General features: G+C 47.1%; 1 protein-coding gene across 3 annotated transcripts in view; it reads left to right on the top strand.

Annotated features, from left to right (window-relative positions):
• LOC137305657 (cdc42 effector protein 4-like) overlaps positions 1 to 19,268 on the top strand; it is a 43,732-nt gene that overhangs the window by 450 nt on the left and 24,014 nt on the right. For all 3 annotated transcript variants that reach the window (XM_067974547.1, XM_067974545.1, XM_067974546.1), the window contains exons 2-3: positions 10,103 to 11,419; positions 13,870 to 14,979. In XM_067974547.1, the coding sequence (XP_067830648.1) occupies positions 10,996 to 11,419; positions 13,870 to 14,804 (1,359 nt within the window). In that variant the 5' untranslated portion in view covers positions 10,103 to 10,995 and the 3' untranslated portion in view covers positions 14,805 to 14,979. The remainder of the gene's footprint in view (positions 1 to 10,102; positions 11,420 to 13,869; positions 14,980 to 19,268) is intronic.

Raw genomic sequence — 19,268 nt, 5'->3', positions numbered from 1 at the left:
CAGATCCACTCCATATTCCATTCAAACCGCGATGAGAACACATTCCTGATGTTAGAAAAGTCCAGTCCCAGTCCCTCATCAGATCTGATACCTGCAGATAAAGTCGACCTGTTCAAACATCTCAGATTTTTATTTTTTTGCAGCATTTCAACCCATCCTGTTTTTTTCAATATTAAAAAAAATCAATTTCCAAACAAAAACTTTAAATGATTTGCAGTGACCTTGGAGAGTTTTGATCAGTTCTGAAGTATAGAAATGAATAATGATGAATACTTTGAACAAGATCAAAATACCTCACTTGTCACTATTTTTAAAGGGGGGAAAAAAATCCTCCCACCCTCCTGACAATAATAAATGGAACTCCTGAACGACCCATTATAGATTTCAGATTGACTTTATAAAATGGTTTTACATGTTCCGACCGCACTGCCACTTTCATTTGCAATTATGTCAGAACCACTTTTTAATTTTATTTTTTAAAGAGAAATTTGTTCTAACTGCTTTGTGAGGTGATGCTTGTAGAAGTAGAATAGTAAATTCTCCCCACAGCAGGGTTTTGAGTTTGACTGCTTTGCCATTTAGGGCAAGAATAAATCTCCTTTGTTCAAAATGAAGTCTGTTAAAAGGCAGACTAATGGGTACCTGCTGGTGATTATAAAACGTTAATCTAATCAGCGGGGTTTGGGTGACTTTGCAAGCTCTGGTGTGTCGTCATTGCCAAACCCCTATGGTGGGATGCAAGCCTCAAAGACAGTCTCAATTACCCGTCCTAGGACATAATATATACTGTTAACAGTTTGATGGTGGGAGAATTGCATTCATTTATCTGGCACAGGCTGTTGGTGCAGATGATGAACGACTGTTCAGTGAGCTCGCATGACCATGGATGTACAATGATGAGTTAATGATTGTGAAACTGTTACTGTCGATTTATAAAGTGACAGTCTGCAGTTAATTTGAAGTGAAAGGCTCTGCCCAGTAGTTAATTATACATAAATGTCATGTACAGTGCAGCCTTGTTAGATTACTAGCTTGGCCCAGACAGAAAAATGGCATTTAAGAGTCTGACTGTGAGGAATCAGGTCAGTAGACAAACATGAATCTAAAAGGGATTTCTATTCTTCATAGTTACATGCAAGTGTGGCTCACTGTTATTTAGGTAGTGGAGGATTAGTTTGCTGCTTTACAATGCTGGACTGCTGACAGGAAAGTCTAGTCTAAATCCCAGTCTCGACTCGTAATTTACACAGTGCCTTCCCCTGGAGTGTGTGTAACAGCAGCTTTCTTTGGCCAGGTTGTCTGAGGGAGGGACAGAAAGGAAACTGTGCACAGTTTGGGTGGGTGGGCTTCTCCGATACTGCTCAATTGTACCTCCTGGTGGATCAACAGTGGAACAGCACTGGTGGCACCTGCAGGTTAAACCATCCATCAAAATAAAGACATGGTACGAACACAGGCAGGTTAACAAAGAGACAGCTCTTGATTTATTTATGATCTATCCGCCAAAGAACAGCCACCAGAAACAACCCCTTCCAGACTTCCAGGCCCATAAAATTCAAACATGACAAATCAGTGAAGAAGAAAATATAAACTTAAAAAGAATTGAGCTGTGTGGACCAGACTGCCTGGGTTGGAGGGTTGGATATGGCCCCCAGTCCATAGTCTGCCCCACAATATGGAATATTCGTATTGGGTATATTACTGTATAACATTATATAGCCTACAGTTGGTCCCCTGAGCGTGAACAGCCTCCATCACTTGTGCTGCCCAGCTTCCCCATTCCCCATCCCATTAACTCAACTTGCATTTATATAGCGCCTTTAACGTAGTAAAACGTCCCAAGGCACTTCACAGAAGCGATTATCAAACAAAATTTGACATCGAACCACATAAGGAGATATCAGGACAGGTGACCAAAAGCTTGGTCAAAGAGGTAGGTTTTAAGGAGTGTCTTAAAGGAGGAGAGAAAGGAGGAGAGGTTTAGGGAGGGAATTCCAGAGCTTAGGGCCTAGGCAGCTGAAGGCACGGCCGCCAATGGTGGAGCGATTAAAATCGGGGATGTGCAAGGGGCCTGAATTGGAGGAGCGCAGAGATCTCGGAGGGTTGTAGGGCTGAAGGAGGTGACAGAGATAGGGAGGGACGAGGCCATGGAGAGATTTGAAAACAAGGATGAGAATTTTAAAATCAAGGTGTTGCCAGACTGGGAGCCAATGTAGGTCAGTGAGCACAGGGGGTGATGGGCGAATGGGATCCTCTGACCAAACATGCTTAGGAGTAAAACAGATACATGAGTCTATGGTGGAATATTAACCAAACTTATGGAAAAACATGGGGGACTGGATAGATCAGTTGGCTAGCACATTACCCCTAGCACCTGCATTCAAACCCAGTCCACACTGGTAAATTGAAAGTTTCCTCTCTCTGCTCATTGCAGAGATCTAACGTGTAATGAGTTTGGACAGTTCAACCCAGTCAATAGTGTACATGGGCCACAGCACAGATATACAAAAAATTGGCATTAATCTTTCAATTTCACTCAGAGGACACGAGGAAGTGCCACATTTGTGCACAAGGGGTCGCTCTTCTGAGGTTGGGACCTTTACGTCGTATCCAGCCTGTGCTGTCCCGTGCCCTTGGTACGGCTGCCAAATGCCTGAAAGAGAAAGCATGCTACGATCAGCACAAAATGTTATTTAAAAACTCCACAGCTTTTAACTTTGACAGCTAACAGGGTGTCACCTGCAGCTCAGTTGCTCGCACTCTTGCCACTGAGTCAAAGAGTCATGGGTTCAAGCCCCACTCCAGAGACTTGAGCGCGAAATCCAGGCTGACACCCCCAGTGCAGTACCGAGGGAGCGCTGCACTGTCGGAGGTGCCGTCTTTTGGACGAGGTGTTAAACCGAGGCCCCGCCTGCCCTCTCAGGTGGAAATTAAAGATCCCATGGCCACTATTTGAAAAGGAACAGGGGAGTTCTGGTGTCCTGGCCAGCATTTGTTCCCCAACTAACATTTAAAAAAAAACAGATGATCTGATCATTATCACATTGCTGTTTGTGGGACTTTGCTGTGTACAAATTGGCTGCCGCGTTTCCCTACATTACAATACCTACACTTCAAAAGTACTTCATTGGCTGTAAAGCGCTTTAGGAGGTGCTGAGGTGGTAAAAGGCGCTATATAAATGCAAGTCTTTCTTTCTAACTAACGAAATTGCTCGATATTTAACGTATCCTTGTTTGTTTTTACTCCGATTCTTGTACGATGTCGTACATAGAGGAGAAAAGACCGAAGTCCATCGCCTTTTATCATCCTGATAGTCACATGATAAAAATCAGGCGGCCAATCTGATAGTGTCAGTTTGCCACCAGGAGACTTGGGTTAAAATTACCCCCTGACCCCAGGTCAGAACAATGGTCAAACAGTGTCCAAGAACCCACACTCATCAGGGAGTCCGTGCCTTCAGGAGAAAAGGGAGGCATTGCTTCAAAAAAATAATTGTGAAACACTTCACTTCTGCTCAGCGTGCTTTCCATTTACCCCTCCCCCCTTTATCTCTCTATCCCATTTCTATTCCTAACCTTCATTTTTCACATTGTTCCTATTAATCTAACTCAGTGGATCTTCTCCATATAAAAAAAAGCCTTACTTTGAATCTTTTGCTCATCCTGTTTCTTAGTCCTCCTGGTCCCACTGTCCATTCTGGAATTGGGAGCCAGGAGGGTGAAATACATTAAAACTGGTGACTGTTTTAAACTAAACATTAGCGTGAGACTCACTCCATTTGAGTGAGAAATGAGAGGTCTGGATCTGGTACTGCATAAAGGTTCATATCCTGTGTGGGTCAAAGGTCACCGGCCAGATTGAATGACCTCATGCCTAAAGCCCTCCAGGCATGAACTTTCTAACCGACTTACTTTTTCTCTCCCCTCCCTAAAACTCCAACCTGAGAACATGTTCTCGCCTGGGAATCTTTATCTCGTCTGATGTATTGGGTGAGACAGTAAGACTGAGCGGGAGTTCGTGACAAGGCTGCATGGCACAACAGAGAACATTCTCATGATCTCATAAACCACCAGAACTTGGCTTGTAAGATAATCCCTTTTTGTGGTTTTATCGAACTCATCCTGAGCTAAGGCTGATTTCATGTCACCTAATCAGCTCCTGTATAATCTGCACTCCAATTTGATGTCTTCACAGGGAAGGTTGGATTCCCTGCCCCTGCGAATCTTGTTCTCCCTGGCCTTGTCGTTTCAACACTTCCTTTTCTGGCGGCTGTCACTGGGCAGATTACTGTTTGTCAGTTAGTCTGCGTGTTACAAGACATCTGTTAGGATACCAGTGTTACAGGCACCAGATTTTGCTGCAATTGCATAACTGTTACACATCGAATGGCAATTAAATTGGAGTCACAGTGTTGTCACTAGGATTTCAATTAAGTGTAATGGTGGTGGGGGTGTGAAATTTTCAGACTATGTCCACTTGAACTGTTTCTAAAAAAAAACACCCAGCAGTACAATGATAACTATTGCCTTTCCTGACCTGGTTTGTAAATGAGATAACCACTTATATTTCCATATCATCGTTAACAAGATGCAAGACATCTCAAGGTACGGAGTTGTAGCTAGAGGAAGGGATCACTAAGCCAGGAGGAAGGGTTTAGGAGGGGGTAATTAAAAGCGTGGGAGAGAAGATGGGTTTTGAGAAGGTTTTTAAAGGAGGAGAGAAAGGTAGGGGTCTGGGGAGGGAGTTCCAGACAGCAGAGCCTAGACGGTAAAAACTCTGGCACCTGTGGTGAGATGGGAGAGGGTGGGAATCACATAAGGTTACCAACCCTCCAGGATTGTCCTGGAGTCTCGCAGGAATTGAAGATCAATCTCCTGAACGCTGCTGTGAGCAACGCTCGGAGAACAATCATTGAAGCATTAAAAAGAATTGTGTGTTTTTCAATTTCTTTGAACACTTTCATTTATTTAGTTATAAAAAATATTAGAGATGGGGAAAAAAGGCTGTTTGACCGGGTGGGGCAGTTGGAGGCGGGAGGTCATGTGATGAAATCTCCAGGAATACGTCCAACCAGAGTTGGGAACTCTAGATGCACGGTAGACTGAAGGGTACAGGAGAGAGACTAAAGTCTGGGGGAAGTTGTAGATGGAGGGTGAAGGACTTGTGGCTACAGGTCTATCATTGGTGGGAATAACTTGAAATAAGAGGACCACACACAGTGTGTCACGCAGCATTAATTGTTGTCTAATGTCCTCCTCTCAGTGTATTGGCGTCAATATGCAAATTAAGGCTAGTGACAACTCCAGAGTGTGTTATAGTAACGCGAGAGTATATTACAGCAACTCAGCTATTTTATACGATTTACGTGTGTGATAGCAGGTAGTTACAGGTTGTAGTTCAATCAAGCAGACCTACTAAGTCTTGAGTAGAGTGTTTTATGTCTCTGAACAGAACTCCCGGATTGAATTAAAGTCTTCAACTCACTGTCAACTGTCTGACATTTTAAGATATATTTGAATCCAGTTTATTTAAAACAAGATAACAATTGTGTTCTGCTTTTCCTATGATACAGCAAGGATGTTGAGTGCAGCGGAGGCAGTATGATACGGGTGAATAAAGATGACTGAAATAGGATGATAAATTGCACTGCATTATATATAACACAGTGCCAATCACTCTACAGCCTCACTGGCATAGTGGGTGACTTCACTTGCTGTGTAACTGAGCCATAAAATCCCAAGAAGGGTCGGGTTTGATCCCAGTCTCTGTTGAGTTAACTGATCTTAGCTGGGACACTGCATGTGGCCTCTCCATGGCCACGTGGGCTAAGCCAAAAATCCAGAGATCTGTGTGCGCAGACTTTGAGCAGAGGAAGGATCGGGCTTGAGTGTGACGCTCCCTGGTGTTGAATAGCCTGCTCCTGCTCACTGTCAGCCGTGGTTCAGTTAGTAGCACTCTCGCTGCTGAGACAGGTGGTTGTGGGTTCATAATCCCACTCCAGGGACTTGACCACATAATCCAGGCTGACACTCCCAGTGCGGTGCGGAGGGGGAGCTGCGCTCTTGGCAGGTGCCATTTTTCAGATGAGACATTAAACTGAGGCCCCATCTACCTTCTCAGATGGACGCAAAAGATCCCGCAGTACTATTTGAAGAAGAGCAGGGGAGTTCTCCCTGGTGTCCTGGCCAATATTTATCACTCAGCCAACATCGCTAAAAACAGATGATCTGGTCATTATCTCATTACTGTTTGTGGGACCTTGCTGTGCACAAATTGGCTGCCGCCTTTCCTACATTACAACAGTGACTACACTTCGAAAGTACTTCATTGGCTGTAAAGCGCTTTGGGATGTCTTGAGGTCGTGAAAGGTGCTATATAAATGCAAGTTCTTTCTTTATTTGGACTCTGGGATGAAGACTGGCCATTTGGAAAAGGTATTAGAGGGTGGTTGGTGCCTCAGCGTGACTCCGCATCATCAGAAAAAGGGAGAACAATTATTTTGCCGATTTGTACCAGGCAGTTTACATACAATAACGTTCAGTACCCAAGCAAGCTTCAGTGAGAAGATTCTCTCGGGTGGAGCAGGTCTGCCATCTGTTGACGATTGGCGCCCTCGCAAAATGATCGTTCGATCGATATGGGTCCAAAAGGCTCTTTGTCTCATCCTAGCTCATCCCAGAGAAAATCTACAGTCCCTGCCTCATAGCACCCAGATGTCTCTTAAACGATTGATTCCACGGGTTTTGCCCCCACTAATCGACCCTGAAGTTCATTCCAGATGTTGATCACTCTTTGTGTGAAAAATTTCCTCCGTTCGGGCCAAAATTTGCCTTTCACTAGTTTGAACCTGTCCTTTTGGAGCAAGAGATTAGGGTAGAGTGGGGTAAAACTGGGGTTGCCAACTCTCCAGGATTGCCCTGGAGTCTCCAGGAATTGAAAATTAATTTCCTGGACACTGCTGCGGGCAACACTCGGGAGAAAAATCATAGGGACAATAAAAAAAAATTTTTTTTCATAATCTTGGAACACTTTTGTTTATTAGTTATAGCAATATTGGAAATGGGCAAAAAATGTTATTTGACTCTGCAGGGCCACTAGAGGGGAAAGGTCATGTGATGAAACCTCCAGGAATATGTCCAACCAGAGTTGGCAAACCTCGGTGAAACAGATAGGACAGCAAGAACTTCTGCCCCTCCCCATCTCCTTTTGTCGTTAACTCCGTTGAAAAGAGTCATCCTTGATTACACTCGCTCTGCATTTCTTTGGTTGATTTGTTTAAACAGTGAGATCGACTCGACTGCTGGCTCAATAGGACTGACATCAGCCAAAGTCTAAATCATTAACCTCTGTTTCAACACTGGAATATTTATCAGTTCCCACACACTACCAGGCTCGGGAACTCGTCCAGCTCCTTGCTTAATGTCATCACTTCTGTCAGCCAACTGAAGGAGAAAGCTTGGCCAACAGTTTTAAGTTGGTGGAGGTGGGGCCTCATCAGAACTGAATCCCGCCTGACACTTTAGCCTCTCATTCCTCTTTCAGATGCTGACTGACCCAATGTTGTTTCAAGCCTCCGGAGTCACAGGCTTCCTGCGTACGCCATTGGCTCTGAAAATATTTTTTAAAAACGCTGACCAAAATCTCAATGAGGCTGCAATACAAGGGGGCTGGAGGTTATATTACATAAAGCCCCGTTTAGACTACCGCCTTCAGTTCTGGGTACCGCACCTAAGGAAGGATTTACTGTCTTGGCCTTGGAGGCGGTGTAGTGTAGATTCACCAGAATGGTACTGGGGCTAAAAGGGTTAAATTATGAGGACAAGTTGCACAAACTAGGCTTGTATTCCCTTGAGTATAGGGAGGGTTGATAGAGTGAAACTGTTACCTCTGGTGGGGGGAGTCCAGACAAGGGGGCATAACCTTAAAATTAGAGCTAGGCTGTTCAGGGGTGATGTCAGGAAGCACTTCTTCACACAAAGGGGAGTGGAAATCTGGAACCCCAAAAAGGGGCTGGGGGGGTCAATTGAAATTTCAAAATTGAGATTGATAAATTTTTGTTAGGCAAGGGTATTGAGGGTTACGGAACCAAGGCGAGTTAAGATACAGATCAGCCATGATCTAATCGAATGGTGGAACAGGGCTGAGGGGCTGAATGGTCTCCTCTTGTTCCTATGTTCCTAAAATAAACATTCACTGTGTTTAGAAGATTATGATAATTCATTGTTTGTAAACAAATGCCGGTGATGACTGATTTTCTTTCAATCTATTCTCTAAAGGGAAATAAAGAAAGAACTTTGATTTTTGTAGCATCTTATCACATCCTTGGGACGTCCCAAAGTGGATCACAGCCAATTAATTATTTCTGAAGTGCAGTCACTGTTATGCGGGCAGAAAGAGCAGCCAATTTGTACACAGCAAGGTTCAACGAACATCAAATGAGTTGAATGACCAGCTAATCTAATTTTGACAGTGTTGGTTGAGGGAGGAATGTTAGCCAGGACACCAAGAGAACTCCTTCAAATAGCTCCAGGCAATCTTTTTGCATTCACCTGAACAGTTAGACTGGCCTCCGTTTAATGTCGCATTCTAAATACAACCCTTTTGACAATTTAGTACTCCCTCAGTATTTCCATCACTTTCCTTATGCAAGCGAGGCTAATATTCTATTTTTACACAGGAACCTAATCGTTGATCATTACTCACCCATAAGTCTTTGCAGTAAAATGTTGTCATAGCAACCGAGGGGTCTGAATAAGTGATTACTGACTGCTTTGACCAGTGACGTAGAAAATCTTCACAACAAATGCACAGAGAAGTAAATAATGCAATTAAAGAATTATTTTATTTTTTAACTAATGGAGCAGTCCCCTTTTAAAGTGACGAAGGTACCGGGAATTTCTGCTTTGCAAACCAGATATTCCTGTGTGCTGAGAGCCAAAAGGACGCTAAAACCCTGATAACGTGACGGTAAAAAGATTAAAATCCCAGTGACGTCAAACGAGCAGAAACTTCCCCGATTCGTCTAAAGGTTGCCGTGACCGACAAGAGTTAATTCGAAAAAGAGATCTACTCCATCAACGACAGTGAGAGAAATGCGAGTTGGGTCAGATTTTAAAGCAAGGCTTTTTTTTCCTGAGAAGTTCAAAGGTGGGAACTTGATGTAAAGCAGGACGTCCATTAACCTGGGCCTTGGGTCTTGGACTCTGATACATGATATTTTAGTAAGAGGTAAGGGGGGGGTCCCAGAAACCCCCTAATGGTTTAAGGCCTCCAATGTGGAACATTCCCTGAGAGGCCCATTCCGAAACATTTTGATGGGGCTGAGATTTCCTGTCGAGCGTTTCAAACTCCTGGCTGTTTTTCAGTACGAGCTGCTTTGTCGGAGTTTTTTCCCGTGGCTTTCGCTTCTCCAGTTTTCATCCTTGTCCTCTTCAACATTCTGAACTGGTGCCGGGATCACGCCTACAGCACCAGCTGCTGCCCTCTGCCAAGCAGCCGTTCGTCACGTGCGGACCTGGCCGGTGAGTGTCATGGAGAGGCATCTCAGTCCACCCCAATCCAAACATCACCAGACAACCACCCCGTCTGCCCTCTCAGTTGGACCTAAAAGAAATCCCTGGCCATTATTTCAAAGAAGAGCAGAGTTAGTTCTCCCCGGTGTCCTGGGCCAATATTTATCCCTCAACCAACATCACCAAAAAAATTATCTGATCGTTATCACATTGCCGTTTGTGGGACCTTGCTGTGTGCAAATTGGCTGCTGCGTTTCCTACATTACAACAGTGACTACACTTCAAAAATACTTAATTGGCCGTAGAGTTTCGGGTCGTCCCGAGGTTGTAAAAGGTGCTATATAAATGCAAGTTCTGACACGTAGTGGGAGGATGGGTAAAACCCATCCTGGAATGTATTCAGAGATGAGAGCGCCTGGAGTTATTTGTAAACTTCAGCTCACAAATGGGCATCATAACTTTTATTTAAGATGAGAAATGAGTCTGCCTTGAGAAAATCGGTGATTAAATGCACCAGAGATCCTGGTGTTCGATTTTTCTGTTTTTGCTTCTATTTATAGTGAGTCCATGTTTTCTTTTCTATTTCCAGATAAGGTCCTTTGAAGTCTGAACCCAGAGTTGTACAGAGACTTGCCCCTTTAATTGAGGCGCGATTTTTGCATCCAACGAGCAGCCCTTTGTTGCATTGAGAACTTAAGTTGGCGGCGCCTTCTACTCAGGGAGCTCCTGAGGCCCAAGGAATGAAACGTGACTCTCTTTGCAGTTCCTCCCCGTCCCCCCACCCAGGAAATTGGGCTCTGACCAACAGCTGGAGACAGTGACGGGACTTCTCTCAAAACCAAACAGCGGGAGGGCCGAGTAAAGGACCAGTACTTCAGACCTTCTGCAAGAACCGCACACAGCATAAGGGCGCACAGTTCTGCAGATGGAGCCAAATTAGGAGGCGTTGCCACGGAAACACAAGGCCCACACTCACGTTTAACACCAGAAAGTAGATGCAGACAGGAAAGAGTAAAAGATCTTTCTTGTTTCTGACAATCTCAAGTATTTTACATTATTCTTAAGGAAAGAAAATTACTACCTGTGAAAGAATTCACCAGACACTTTTTTAAAAAAAACTATCGAAAATGTGGTGTTCTTTCAAATTGCTAAGCAGTTTTGTCTCTGCTTGCAAAATAACAACCTTCGAATCCTGAATAGTTAAATTAATTCTTATTTTTAAAAAATTGTAAGTCCATCACTACAAATTATTTGAGATTTTTTATTTTCATGAGACTATTTTTGTAACCGAAAAACTGGGGGAAAATTGGTTTACGTTCAGATTGACTTGCTGCTCCTGTAGTAAGATCATGATGTTCAGGTTTAAGTTGTGCTGATGTATTTAGTTTTATACAGTCTGCGTGTTGTGCGACAATCAATTCAGTAATTTATTTTTGCGCGGCATTTCAATAGATAAAGTTTAGGAGATACGTTGGAAAGAAAATGAGTTTGGGAAAGTTGCCCGTCTTCAAGAACTTGGTCTCCAACTCCCATGGCAAGCGAAGGTTCAAGTCGGAGCTGACCCCTGACATGATTAGCCCGCCGCTGGGTGACTTCCGCCACACTATGCACGTGGGCCGTGGCGGCGACGTGTTTGGTGACACCTCCTTTCTCAGTGACCACGGAGGGGAGAAGGCGCGCGAGAGCGCCAAGTCCAACCTGCTCGTCCGAGCTCTGAGGAACGTCAGGAAGTCGCCGATGAGGAGTCAGAACAGTAGCCGGGAGATGTCCCCTCCGCCGGCAGTGTCTCCCATCATTAAGAATGCGGTCTCTTTGCCACACCTGTTGGAGACAAAGAATGGATCTGTGGAAAGGCTCAATTTTAAAAGTGTGGTATCAAGTCCAGGCGTGATGGATGGATCATACGGTAAATTCAATTTAAAAACATATTAACTCTCAGACTCCTCCCCCCCTCTCTCTCTCCCCTCGTCTCTCCCCGCCCACTCCTATCTCCTCTCCCTCTCTCGAGTATATTCAAGGCTGAGATCGATAGATTTTTAGACTCTAAGGGAATCAAGGGGTATGGGGATCAGGTGGGAAAGTGGTGTTGAGGTCGAAGATCAGCCATGATCTTATTGAATGGGGGAGCAGGCTCAAGGGGACATATGGCCTACTTCTGCTCCTATTTCTTATGTTCTCTTACCCTCTACCCTCCACTGTCCTCTCTCCCCTCCCCTCTGCTCTCCCCTCATCCTTCTCCTCTCCCTCTATTACCCTCCACTCTCCTTTCTCTCCCATCCTCTCTCCTCTCCCCCCGCCCGCTCCCCTCTCCTCTCCCCTACACTCTCCGTTCTCCCCCTTTCTTGGCTCTGGGTCAGGAGGTTATGGGTTTAAAGCCCTTTACCAGGATTTTGAACTCCCCATCTAGGCTAACACTCCAGTGCTGCACTGTCAAAAGTGTTGTCCTCCCGATGGAACCTTAAACTGAAGTCTGATCTGCCTGTTCAGGTGGATGTTATAGATCCTGTGGCACTATTCAACGAAGAGTGGGCAGTCCTATTAATGTCCTGGACCATCTCACTTAAAAGCAGATGAACTGGTCATTTCCCTACTTTTTGGGATCTTGCTATGTGCAAAATAGCTGCTGCGTTTGCCTACGTAACAAGTGTTTCTGCCCGTGAAGGTAATTCATTGTACGTGAAGCACTTTGGGGTGTTTGATAAATGTGAAAAGGTGCAATATAAATCCATGTCTTGTTCATTCTCTTCCAACATCAGTTCGATCCATATTCTTCCACCATGTTCTTCCATCTGCTCTTATCTCATCCTTCATTCTTCAGTCCTAATCAGTGAAGAGCAAAGCTCAATCGAAGCTCATAAAAAAAACAACCAAAGGGATTAACAAAACCAATGAAATTTTTCCTATGAATTTTCCACTCATAATCTGAAGGTAGTGACCCCTTGCTGGGGTACAGTTCCATGGGCGCTGACCCCTTGCTGGGGTATAGTTCCATGGGCGCTGACCCCTTTGCTGGGGTACGGTTCCATGGGCGCTGACCCCTTGCTGGGGTACAGTTCCATGGGCGCTGATCCCTTGCTGGGGTACAGTTCCATGGGCGCTGATCCCTTGCTGGGGTACAGTTCCATGGGCGCTGACCCCTTGCTGGGGTACAGTTCCATGGGCGCTGATCCCTTGCTGGGGTACAGTTCCATGGGCGCTGATCCCTTGCTGGGGTACAGTTCCATGGGCGCTGATCCCTTGCTGGGGTACAGTTCCATGGGCGCTGATCCCTTGCTGGGGTACAGTTCCATGGGTGCTGGCCTCCCCCTGCTACTGTCAGTCTTCATAAGTGAGCTTAGAGAGCAAGAGTTGACAGGTTATTTGACCATCATGGATGTTCTTACCCAGTTCTCAGACATGAACAGATACCAGGAGTGGGATGCCAGTCTGATTTCCATGTCCCCACCCCCCTCTGTAGCTTAGCAACTGTAGTACTCTTTACTGTCACCATTCCAGCAGGGACAACCTTAATCAGTATAGCCTGGAAATTGAACCTTGGGCCTAGTCGGCCTGCACCATACCCTGCAGTGCACCAGCGCTATCGAGCGAGCTTGAAAACAACAGAGCAGATTTTCCTTATTCTGCTCCTGGGCTTATTAAATCATCTGGGTGCAGCAAAATTACATAGAGTTTACAGCACAGAAACAGTCCATTCTGCCCAACTGGTCCACGCTGGTGTTTATGCTCCACACGAGCCTCCTCCCACCCTCTTCATCTAACCCTATCAGCATATCCTTCTATTCCTTTGTCCGTCATGTGTTTATCTAGCTTTTCCTTAAATGCATCTCTGGTATTCACCTCAACTACTCCTTGTGGAAGCAAGTTCCACATTCTAACCACTCTTTGGGTAAAGAAGTTTCTCCTGAATTCCCTATTGAATTTATTAGTGACCGTCTTATATTTATGGCCCCTGGTTTTGCTCTCCCCCACAAGTGGAAACATCTTCTTTGCGTCTACCCTATCAAACCCTTTCACAATCTTAAAGACCTCCATCAGGTCACCCCCTCAGCCTTCTCTTACCAAGAGAAATGAACCCCAGCCTGTTCAATCTTTCCTGATAGTTATAACCTCTCAGTTCTGGTATCATCCTTGTAAAATCGGTGGGAAGGAACACTTTTAAGGGAGCCTGCCCAGAATAACCACCCCTTTTGAGTTTACGAACTCAACATGTCTAAGCATTTGCCTGAGGAAGGAGGAAATCTCCGAAAGCTTGTGAATTTAAAATAAAATTGCTGGACTATAACTTGGTGTTGTAAAATTGTTTACAATTAAGCTCTGAAAAGTTGCCCTTCACTAAACTCTGTGTCTGTTGTTCAGGATTGGAGTCGGGATTCTGCACTCTTCCGAGATGGTCCCGGTTGGATAAGCCAAAGGATAATTCGGCCCTGGCAGATTTGGAAAAGCCAATGGACGACACCGACTCTGCGGATTTCGAGCTTCCGCGCACGGACTCCCTGCTGTCCTTCAGCCTGGATTTGGGGCCCTCTCTGATGAGCGAGGTGCTGGCGGTGATGAGCTCGGGCGGCGCCCTGCCCAAAGAGACCGCTCACAGCCCGGGAAACGCCGGCCGCCCGGTGAAGTTTAATCTGGAAGGTTCTTTCGGCCAGGCGGATTTACAAGGAGTTCAGCGAAACGGCCATCAGGAATGGCCGGGGGAGGCCGGCCGGCCGGGAGAATCGAGGGATTTTAGTGGGGGCTCTTCCTTCGTCGAGTTAAAGAGGACGGACCTGAGCAAAGAGATGGATGGCCTCAGAGGGATGCAGACCTTGACAACAGAGAGACAAGTTCTACGGCACTTCGGTGGGTCTATAAACTACCCGGACTCAAGCCACAAGAGAGGAGTCATTGGCGAATATCAGAGCGTCTCTCAGCAGCCGTCCCCTCCCAGGGAGACAATCGGAATCAGCGGTCAAGATGGCGCCCCTCAAGCGGCAAACGCTTCTCTGGTCCAACGCATCCTCAGCCGCCATTTTGTCGCCGTCCCGCCAACCGCCCCCTCGCGCGAGTCGCGCCTGCGCGCGGGAGCCCCGGCCGTCGACGGGGCGGACGGCGGGGGCCGGAGAACGCAGCCGCTGCCGTCGGGGCAACGCGCCCCGGCCGACGGCGACGACGGCGAGGAGGCAGGCGTCCCGCGGAGGGGCGAGGGCTACGACCGGGAGAGGCAGCCGGCTGTGGCGGAGGGAACAGGCTTCAGCCCGCTGAAGACCGAGGCCTTCGCCTTTGCAGACGAAGACGAGGAAATCCGAGTGTGATCTCCGGCCCGGTAACCGGGACTTGCAGTTATCCCCTAATTATTAACGGGACCTCTTCTTAAAGGGATATAGACACATTTTTTTTTATTGTTGCCTTTACACATAATACAGTGAAGCCACTTTCAGATCAATTTTCGATTGCATGGAGAAAAATGAAACTGGAGTCCCTCAGTGGGTGAGTGCACCAACTGACAGAATGGGAAGGGTCCTGGTTTGACTCCTGGTCCGTGCTGAGTAAGCTCACCACAGCCAGGTTGGTGTTAAGGGTGCTATAGTTGGCCTTGGTGTGTCAGGGCTAGGAAGTGAGTGGTGGTGGGGGGGGGGGGGAGGAGACCAGCCAGGGATTGCTCTCAGCGACTCCCCAGATGTGTTGATGTCGAGAGAGGGTGGGGTTAGGGCTTAATTCCACTGTTGGAGGGGCGGGTGTGATGCCCCACCCTCCCACGGTGGAATAGCCCACTCAATGTCTGGACTTGTGTGATGAATGGCCATTTGGCCACGTTGCTGGAATATGTGAGTCCTCGGGGGAGCGATAGAGAGAGGAGGGGATAAAATAAAATAAGAATAATTGAGATGACTCATCAGCCTAATAGAAGGGAACAATGTATTTCCGGTGTCCAGACCTTGTGCGAGTCTCTTCCTTTGAGTATTCTGTACAGTGAGCATGTACTGAAATGTAACCACAGTTCAACTCCAACCAGCTATCTTCTGCTGTGCTGACCCCAGCCTAGCTGGCCAATGCCAATGTTACTCTAGGTTGGAACATACTTAAATTGATGGGCAGGAAAGGACCAACTGGTCCATCAAGCCGGCCCCACACTTATGGCCAGAGCATCAGACACTTCACATCTCCCCTCAGCCATGTAATCTCCTTGGGAGAGAAAAACTCAGGGCCAAAACAGAGGGGAGGAAGAAACTCTGGAAAATTCCTCTCCGACCCCCCTCAGGCGATCGAAACCAGCCCAGGAGATCACAGGGACCATGTCTCTCATTATTTGTTAATCCGCTTGCCTTCTATATGAAGTGATCTCTGCCCCAGTCAAGAACCAGTCCAGCTCCCTCTTGAAGTTACGTGGGGGAGCAGGACATTAAGTTCTGGCTGAATTTTCTTCCTACTGCTGTGAATTGGAACAGAAGAGTTGTCCAGTTAGGGTGAGTGGATTTGATGGTCAGGTCTTCACCTTGAGAGCTCAGTATTGGTATGGTTTAAGCCATCAGAATTGGCCTTTTGCTACAGAGGAAGGGAGGGGGGGAGGAGAGCCACAGAATAAATATGGAGTCATAGATACCCAGGAGTGAAATACAAGCCTGTGTTTGAACTGAAAGCTTTGCTTGGCACTCTCAACGTCCTCTGAACACTGAGATTTGATGAGAGTTTTGAAATCACTCCCTGCAGCCATTCTGTTTACATGTGGTGTTCGCAAAGTGTTAAAAATTAGAAATTTCACGTTCTGTGTGTTATCCAGGGGATGGGGAGCGTCTGATGTATTGGCACTGAGAGGGTGGGTGGGGGGAAGTTGATGGTCACTGGAATAAGGACTGGCTGCTCACAGCTTCCACCTCCCTCCCCACAATATGATTCTGGATAATACACAAGGGATGAGGTCACGAGCGGGTCACGGGCAGCTTCACCAGTGAAATTTTAACACCTCTTTATTTAAAAACAACTATTTGTTGAGAGGCTGTTCAATATTTCGTCGGTCCCATTCGCTGATGGCTTGAGGAGCTCGGTTCTGCCCAGGGTCGTTCTCTGAAGCGAGGACACAGCGAGAGTTCGGAAAAACGTTTGCACGATGCTCGTCTCACTTGAGTGTAGTGAGGAGTCTGTTTATGGGAGTGTGTAAATTGGCCTTTATTTATTACAGAATTTTGAAATGTCTGTGTATCTGTGGTTGTGTGTGTCTGTGTATCTGTGGGGGGGTGTGTCTGTGTATCTGGGGGGGTGTGTCTGTGTATCTGTGGGGGTGTGTGTCTGTGTATCTGTGGGGGTGTGTGTCTGTGTATCTGTGGGGGTGTGTGTCTGTGTATCTGTGGGGGGGTGTGTCTGTGTATCGGTGGGGGGTGTGTGTCTGTGTATCTGTGGTTGTGTGTGTCTGTGTATCTGTGGGGGTGTGTGTCTGTGTATCTGTGGGGGGGGGGTGTCTGTGTATCTGGGGGGGTGTGTCTGTGTATCTGTGGGGGTGTGTGTCTGTGTATCTGTGGGGGTGTGTGTCTGTGTATCTGTGGGGGGGGGTGTGTATCTGTGGGGGGGGTGTGTATCTGTGTGGGGTGTGTGTCTGTGTATCTGTGGGGGTGTGTGTGTGTATCTGTGGGGGTGTGTGTCTGTCTGTGTATCTGTGTGTCTGTCTGTATCTGTGTGTGTATCTGTGGGGGTGTGTGTGTGTCTGTGTATCTGTGGGGGGGTGTCTGTGTATCTGTGGGGGGTGTGTCTGTGTATCTGTGGGGTGGTTGTGTCGTGTATCTGTGGGGGGTGTGTCTGTGTATCTGTGGGGTGGTGTGTCTGTGTATCGGTGGGGGTGTGTGTCTGTGTATCTGTGGGGGGTGTCTGTGTATCTGTGGGGTGGTGTGTCTGTGTATCGGTGGGGGTGTGTGTGTCTGTGTATCGGTGGGGGTGTGTGTCTGTGTATCGGTGGGGGTGTGTGTCTGTGTATCGGTGGGGGTGTGTGTCTGTGTATCGGTGGGGGGTGTGTGTCTGTGTATCGGTGGGGGTGTGTGTCTGTGTATCTGTGGGGTTGTGTATCTGTGGGGGGGGGGTGTGTGTCTGTGTATCTGTGGGGGGGGGGGGTGTGTGTCTGTGTATCTGTGGGGGGTGTGTGTGTGTATCTGTGGGGGTGTGTCTGTGTCTGTGTCTGTGGGGGTGTGTCTGTGTGTCTGTGGGGTGTCTGTGTATCTGTGGGGGGGTGTGTGTGTGTCCTGTATCTGGGGGTGTGTGTGTGTGTCTGTGGATCTGTGGGGGTGTGTGTGTGTGTGTCTGTGGGCGTGCATGGGTGTTTTGTATATCAACGTGTGGCTGTATGTACATCAATGGTTGTGTGTGTATATCAATGTGTGGGTGTGTGTATATCAATGTGCGGGGGTGTGTGTATATCAATGTGCGGGGGTGTTTGGGGTTTCTGTGTTGGGGTGAGTGTATCTGTGGGTGGGCTGGAAATGTCGGCAACTAAAAGAGTGAGGTCTGTGGGGGGCGCAGTCCAGGGACAGTGATTGCAAATTTAAGGTTCCCATCCACTACCCTTTGTGTGAAGAAGTGCTTCCTGACATCGCCCCTGAACAGCCTAGCTCTAATTTAAGGTTATGCCCCCTTGTTCTGGACTCTCCCACCAGAGGAAATAGTTTCTCTCTTATCTACCCTATCAAATCCTTTAGTCATCTTAACACCTGAATTAGATCACCCTTTAATCTTCTAAACTCAAGGGAATCCAAGCCTAGCCGATGCAACCTGTCCTCATAATTTAACCCTTTTAGCCTCTGCATCATTCTGGTGAATGTTGCAAGCCCCAGTGAAGGAGGGCTGAAAGTTTGGCGCCCGCACTGGGTCTTGAAATGTCATGGCGTGCCCGCGCTGGTCCCAGTGTTTACCATTGCCTGTGGCATAGCCCACTGTCAATTGATGAAGATAAGATTTTTTTTTATAGATGTATGTACAAGATGGCAATGGAGTCAGAACGGAGACTTCAGAAGCTCACTCAATAGAGTCAGCTAGTGGCAAAGCCAGCAACTACATTGTCACAGTTAACAGCAAAATTGAATGGGAAATGATAGCAGCAAAGTGTGACCAAAAATCACAACATAGCAAGCAAGGTTTGTGGACAGGAAGTGCGGGGCTCCACACGCAATTTTTAATTATATGGTTTTTTTTTAGTTTGAATGTCATTCTCAAATGATTGGGTTTGAAAGGAAGTTCCTGGTAACTATCCGCAGGGCTCCTCCCAACAGTTACACCATAAATTGTCGCCTCTGAGTCTTGTAACTTTTTATGTCAATGATCCATGTAGCCTGATAACCCCAGTCCATATGCATTGTACAGCGGCATTGACAGCTGGCCAGTTTCCATCTCCCATCTACAAAGTGAGATCCCTATCACCTCTGTGTAATTGCACATGTCCCTGTCTGTTTCTGTAATTCGCTGCATCTGCCTGTATTCCTTTATCTGAGTGCAATTTGTGGACTGCATGTCTGACCATGTCTGTTTGAATGCTTCTGTCTCCTCTCTCTCCCTCTCCTCATCTTTCCCTCTCCCTTTCCCCATCTTTCCCTTTCCCTCTCCCTCTCTTTCCTCTCCCTCTCCCCATCTTTCCCCCCCCCCCCTCTCCCCCCCTCCCTCTCTCCCCCCCTCCCTCTCTCCCCCCTCCTTCTCCCCCCCCCCTCTCCCCCCCCCCCCTCTCCCCCCCCCTCCCTCTCCCCCCCTCCCTCTCCCCCCCCTCCCTCTCCCCCCCCTCCCTCTCCCCCCCCCTCCCACTCCCA

The sequence above is a fragment of the Heptranchias perlo genome, chromosome 40 (genome assembly GCF_035084215.1).
Source record: "Heptranchias perlo isolate sHepPer1 chromosome 40, sHepPer1.hap1, whole genome shotgun sequence".
NCBI classification, from domain to species: domain Eukaryota; kingdom Metazoa; phylum Chordata; class Chondrichthyes; order Hexanchiformes; family Hexanchidae; genus Heptranchias; species Heptranchias perlo.
This window is presented reverse-complemented; position numbering and strand designations above follow the sequence as displayed.